This window comes from Ailuropoda melanoleuca, chromosome 2 (assembly GCF_002007445.2).
Source record: "Ailuropoda melanoleuca isolate Jingjing chromosome 2, ASM200744v2, whole genome shotgun sequence".
Lineage (NCBI taxonomy): Eukaryota > Metazoa > Chordata > Mammalia > Carnivora > Ursidae > Ailuropoda > Ailuropoda melanoleuca.
Window position 1 is genome coordinate 186,134,821 of NC_048219.1, and position 6,000 is coordinate 186,140,820.

The 6,000-nt window shown below is 41.5% G+C and overlaps 1 protein-coding gene across 1 annotated transcript in view; it reads right to left on the bottom strand.

Annotated features, from left to right (window-relative positions):
• DOCK10 (dedicator of cytokinesis 10) overlaps positions 1 to 5,202 on the bottom strand; it is a 240,246-nt gene extending 235,044 nt beyond the window's left edge. Inside the window, exon 1 of the mRNA XM_019798992.2 lies at positions 4,806 to 5,202. Coding sequence (XP_019654551.2) covers positions 4,806 to 4,967 — 162 coding nt within the window. The 5' untranslated portion in view covers positions 4,968 to 5,202. The remainder of the gene's footprint in view (positions 1 to 4,805) is intronic.
• Positions 5,203 to 6,000: the final 798 nt, after the last annotated feature.

The following is a 6,000-nucleotide window of genomic DNA, read 5'->3' on the forward strand; positions in this document are numbered from 1 at the left end:
TTAAGTCTTCCACTTTGGAGCTGAGACCTGGAATCTTGTGTGTGGCTGCTGGTTATGTAGCCAGAGAGAGAGACCAGCAGCCTGCCTGGCACTCGCTTCTTGCCCTCCTCTGGGATCAGCTCTACCCTCCGCTATGTGAACGGATGGTTACTCTTTTACAGGGGAGAGGGGCAGAGGGGGGAGACGGGGGAGAGGCCTTAAAATGGAGGCCAACTGCCCAGGAAACAGCAGATCTACACCAACTAATTTAGATAGTTTCGAGACCTTTAATGAAATATGTTATAAAGGCAGTTTAAAAAATAATCGACAAAAAGATTTGCTACTTCTCTCATCAGCGCAAAAATTTTTGAGCGAGAGATACATCAGCCTTGAAAGAATTTCTTCTTTATTTTTCCCCCCATTAAGTTTGACTACATTTTAATAGACCATTGTAATAGTCTCAGGGGTTAGGATTCACGTGTTCCTTGTAAATACCAAGGACCGACAATAGTTTATTTTGGTGTTTACCAAGGCTTTCCCTTTTCACTTTGGACTACACAGCCGAACTACAGCCAATACTAGCCCAAAGCTTATCTTTGCATGAATTCAGAACCTGGACTACAGGAATGAGATTCTTTTGTATAATGACGTCTCGAGGGCCAAAGCCTTGGAAGACTATCAGTATTCACAACCTTGTATTTATTGTAGTAGCTTTCTCCATCCTTAACTTACTCCTGGACGTTTTAATGAAGAGTTACGTAGACAGCTTTATCAATGGAGCTTTTGATACCAGTCAATTACTTAAAGATTTCAAAGAATCAACAATTCTTATATTCAGTTTTTAGTCTATAAAAGGAATTGAGCTGGGCGCCACTGGGGCATAACGCAGACATAGTTCCTAGCTATATGGGGTTCCCTGTCTACCAGTGAGATAAGAAAAATATATGAATAGTAAATAAATAAATAATTAATTAAAAGTTCAAAGAATAGCTCAAGGAATGATTTACTACAAATACACACTGTATTACAGAAAACTAGAAAAGAGATCATTTATTCATTCATCAATCATTTCATTGGTATTTCTGTTGTGTCAGGCATTATATCTCCTCTGTAGACTGTTCCTCAGAACTCAGACTTGTATATTCAATTTCCAATTTGAAAGCTCTGTATATGGACCTGACAGGCATTTCAAACTTAACATGTCTTACAATGAACTTAGTTTGGCTCGCCAAACTTTCTCTTGCAGTCTTCTCCATCTGAATGGCAACTCAGTCCTCTGGTTGTTAAGGCCAAAAAACAAACAAACCCAAACCCAAACCAAAATACCGCACATTCATCCCTGAGTCCTCTCTTTCTCTCACACTTTATGTTGAATTTGTGAACAAGCCCTATTGGCCCTACTTTTGAAATGTATTTGACTCCGAGCACCTCTCACAACCTCAACAACTACCATTCAGGCCTTTTGCTGGGATCATTGAGATGGCTTCAGGATTAATGGTCATCCTGGTTCAACATTGGACCCTCTGCAGCCATAGGTCCTGTCACTCTCCCACTCAAGGTCCTCCAAATTAATGAGCTTACAGTTAAGAGAGCACTTACTATCCACAGGCACTGATCTAAGCTCTTTGCAAGTAGCACTGAATTCTCACAAGAACTTGACACTGTATGTACCATTACTCTCTGTGTTTTATCAGTGGAGAAACAAAGTCAGAGGGAGGACAAGTCATTTGTCACGATCACACAGCTGGCACGTAGCAGAGACAGGGTTCAAATCCTGACATTCCAGCTCCATAGCCCAGGCTCTTGGTTTCTGGGCCTCCTCCCTCAAGTGGCTTCCCTTCTCACTCTTGGGACAAGCTCCCTCCAAGTTTTCATGATGGCCTCACGATCTGCCCCCATTACCTCAGTGACCTCACCTTTTATTACCTCTCTGGCTCGCTTGGTCCCTTTGGCCTCTTCACTGTGCCTCAGACACCCTTAGCTTCTTCCCAGACTAGAACTTCCATCCTGGCTGGTCCATCTGCCTGAGACATGTCCCCACAGACAGTGGCACGATTCACTTCCTTACCTACTTTGGGTCCTTCCCCAAATGCCACTTTTTCAGTTATTGAATGTCCTCCTTATACAAATATATCTAGACATGATTCTAAACACTTAACATGTATTTTACTTCATTAAAACCTCAAAACAGCTCTGGGCTGATGGAACTACAACCCTCATCTTACAGATGAGAAAAAGAGAAATGTGAAATAGTGTGGGGAAGCTCACGTAGCTGATAAGTGATGAAGCCAAGATTTCAACCTAGAGGCTCTGGCTCCTGAGTCCGTAATCTCTCTATCTCTCCCTCCTTCTCCCCACCCATCCCTTATACACACACACAAGCAACATACAAATTTGGTGTCGAACAGGTGATAGAAAAGTGAGAGATAGAAAAAAAAAACAGTTTGTTCCAAAGCTTAGAGCCAGAGTGAGAAGATGATTAGCTGATTCAGTATGAAGAAGGACAGGAGGTGGTGAGCATAGCTGGTCAGTTTCCAGAGCCATGTTTCTCTGGGTGTCATCGCGGGCCTCCCCTATCAGAAGAACCTGGAGGTGTCTGCTAAGAATGCAGATGTCCAGGCTGCACTCCACACCTTTGTATATAGAGTCTTTGGGTCCAGAAGCCCAAGGATTGGTTCATACATAAGAATTCCTAGGTGATTTTAAAACACATTGAAGTTTTTGAACTACTATCTTGAAAGATAAGGAATCATTTCATTGACTTAAATTTGTAAACTAAACATCACAAAGCTAATATGGCATTTCCATAACAACAAAATTTGGAAAATGTTCTATCAACATAAAACTTCACAGCTCAGGACAGGGATCTTTGATGGGTTTGTTCATGGGTGGGTTCCAAACCCCTAGAACAGTGGCTGGCCCATAGTGGACCACCAATAAATAGTTGAATGCGTGAATTTGGAGTGGCCCAGAAGAAACTCTTAAGATGCACCCTGATTCTGTATGAGCATATTTCACTCTGAGTGGCCCAAGATTTCCAATAGATTTCTCATAAAAATTCCGTTTTATCCTTATTTCCGTAGAGTTATGAACAGAGTGGAAATTATAGTGCCTTTTGTAATCCTTGATCTAAATGTGACTTGAGGGTCTGGCATTTAGTAGCTGTGAATGAATAAGATATGCAATCTTTCTGAAGCTGTTTTCTTCACCAGTAAATTCACCTCATTCCATTGACTGTCCAACAAGGTATTACATAAATTAAAGGGATCATTGAAAAAATAAGGCACTGTTATTTTTTTTTCAAACTTCCACCTGCCAAATTTTATAGTCTAAGTGGTAAAATGGAGGGGGGGAGGTTGTTTAATGACTGAGATAGCATAAACAATACACGTAACTACAGAACATTACTGTCATGAACATGAGTTAAACTTGAGGGGAAAGAATCTCTAATTCTTTCAAATTCAATTTGTGAAAAACTTATGGAATAATAAGTATGAAATTATTCCCACGTAGTATTTCTTCCTAGAGAAAATCATAGCCCAATAGTTCAAGAACAGTATTGCCTTTTAAAAATCAAATACTGATTTGTTGAAGAAGTTGCCATAGAATGGTACAGCTTAGGATTCTGTCACTCAGAAGCACAGCCCAAACCAAATGACTTTCATTTAAAAACTTTTAGTGTAACAGGTACTTTTCATTCATTATTTACTACATCCCTGATAGCCGAACGTTGAAATCTAAGAGGAAAGTCGATTGCTGAAACCTTGCAACGTCTCCCCAATTTTTGAAACTTTAGTACATCACCTCCCCCCAAACATGGGATTTCAGTGACTAAGCAGATCTCTCCCTGATCCTCAAGTAAGAAAAGATGCTACTGGGGCGCCTGGGTGGCGCAGTCGTTAAGCATCTGCCTTCGGCTCAGGGCGTGATCCCGGCGTTCTGGGATCGAGCCCCACATCAGGCTCCTCCGCTGGGAGCCTGCTTCTTCCTCTCCCACTCCCCCTGCTTGTGTTCCCTCTCTCGCTGGCTGTCTATCTCTGCCAAATAAATAAATAAAATCTTAAAAAAAAAAAAAAGNCTTCTTCCTCTCCCACTCCCCCTGCTTGTGTTCCCTCTCTCACTGGCTGTCTATCTCTGCCAAATAAATAAATAAAATCTTAAAAAAAAAAAAGAAAAGACACTATTCTTACCGATAAAATACATGCACAAAGAAGAAGTAACATTGTCTCATATAACTAAAGCACAGACAGAAATGTAATTTGACCAATGGCAAGAAACAACATTCTAATTAAAACATCATGCATTCCACAAAATTCTCAAAACCTTTATTCTGCTTTTATGCCTAAGTTAAGCATTCTGTAAAGACATTTCCATTGCCAGGTCAGAAATGAAAGCTCCAAATACCTTGAAGTGAGACATTGATCTACCGACATCTACACAACTGGATTGGTTGCATGTGATCTAAAACTATGTTTGGGGCTCTTCTTTCAAATTAGAGTTACAAAATAAAATCCCCTGAATTAGACCAAACTCCCAAGTTTTGTCTTTTTCTTCGCACAAAAGCGAATAACAGCACACAAAATGTTAGGCAGAAGAGAATTTCTAATAGACCGGTAAACTGCACATTTCGTGACAGATCTAAGAGAAAGATAATCAGCTCTGAATGATAGAGTTTTAAAGATTTCCCCCACATCGTAAAGCACAGTAGTAAACTCTAGGTCACACATTTCTTTATCTCAAGCTGAACACCCCAAACCCTAAATTGCAACCTCATCTCTATAATAACAGCTCCATCCACCAAGGCTGCTTTGCCACAAATACCATACCATGATGATGAGGGTTCTGGGTCTACTCATTTCATCGTCACTTTCCAGAGGCAAAATTTCGTGGGATGGTTCCTCTTGGCGTCGTCTACAAATGTGTGGACAGCTCCTCTGAACCACAGAACGAAAAGCTTGGAGCAGAACAATGCTGGCGCTGCAGCCCATTCCTGCATCCTGGAACCTACAAAATAACTTCTATGTTGATGCTAGGTTTGAAAAACAGTGGCTCCTTGTCCCTGAAAACAGCCTACATTGCAGCTGCAGCCAGCTCACCCTCCAATCACTTCCTTGAGCTCTGATCATCTGATCGCCGCCAAATAGCTTGGATGCAGAGACGGGAAAGATTTGATCCACTGAAACTGAACACACTCAGGAATATTAGAGCACTTCGCCCGGAGAGTTATTTCTCAATTCATTTCAAGAACATGTTTCCTGCTCATTACAATGATTCTCTCCGATTCCAGTTTCAGAGGTCTGAATAAATATCTCTCTTTCCCCCAGACGCTCAAATAAATCACTCTTTTTCAGACTAAACAACTGAAAATCTCACTCCACACTGACATTTTTCCAAGGCAAAGGAGTGTCCCCTAAAGAGTGAAAATGGTTTTCTTCTTAAATGTAAGCACTTCTGAAAGGAAATTTTGCTAGACACCTCACAAAGTGATTGGGGTTTTACTTTTCACAGCTCCTAAGTTCCAGAAATGAAATGGGCTCATCGGAACTGCGGAGCCCGCCGAATCAAAGCGACTTCTCTAAAAAAGCACGCACGCGTTAACCAAGCCCACGTGAGTGACACCAGCGTTGCCCCTGCGGGTGCCTTTCAATAGTATGGTTGTTCTGTTCCCACACATGCAGTTCTGCAGCCTAATACATTTTTACATTTACATAGGCGGCTTGTGGGGCTGAAAATATCTCTATCACTGAGGTCACTTGGCGAGCTCTGCCAAGCTGACCTCTTAGAAAAGGCAGCTGTAAAGCATTTTCACATCCTATCAATAAGAAGTCAAGGCTCAGGTCTTCGGTAGTTAAGCGTCTAGTATGCCCTGACTCCTGCGAGACAAGTCACTTAGAAGGGAACCAGAGAGATGCTTAGAAATCACGTGACCTGCTTGGCCTGGCTTCAAGATCTAATGGTATACTGTAAGAGAATAGGACAACAGGGGATGCTTGCGCTAAAAATAACTCACAGCAAATGGCT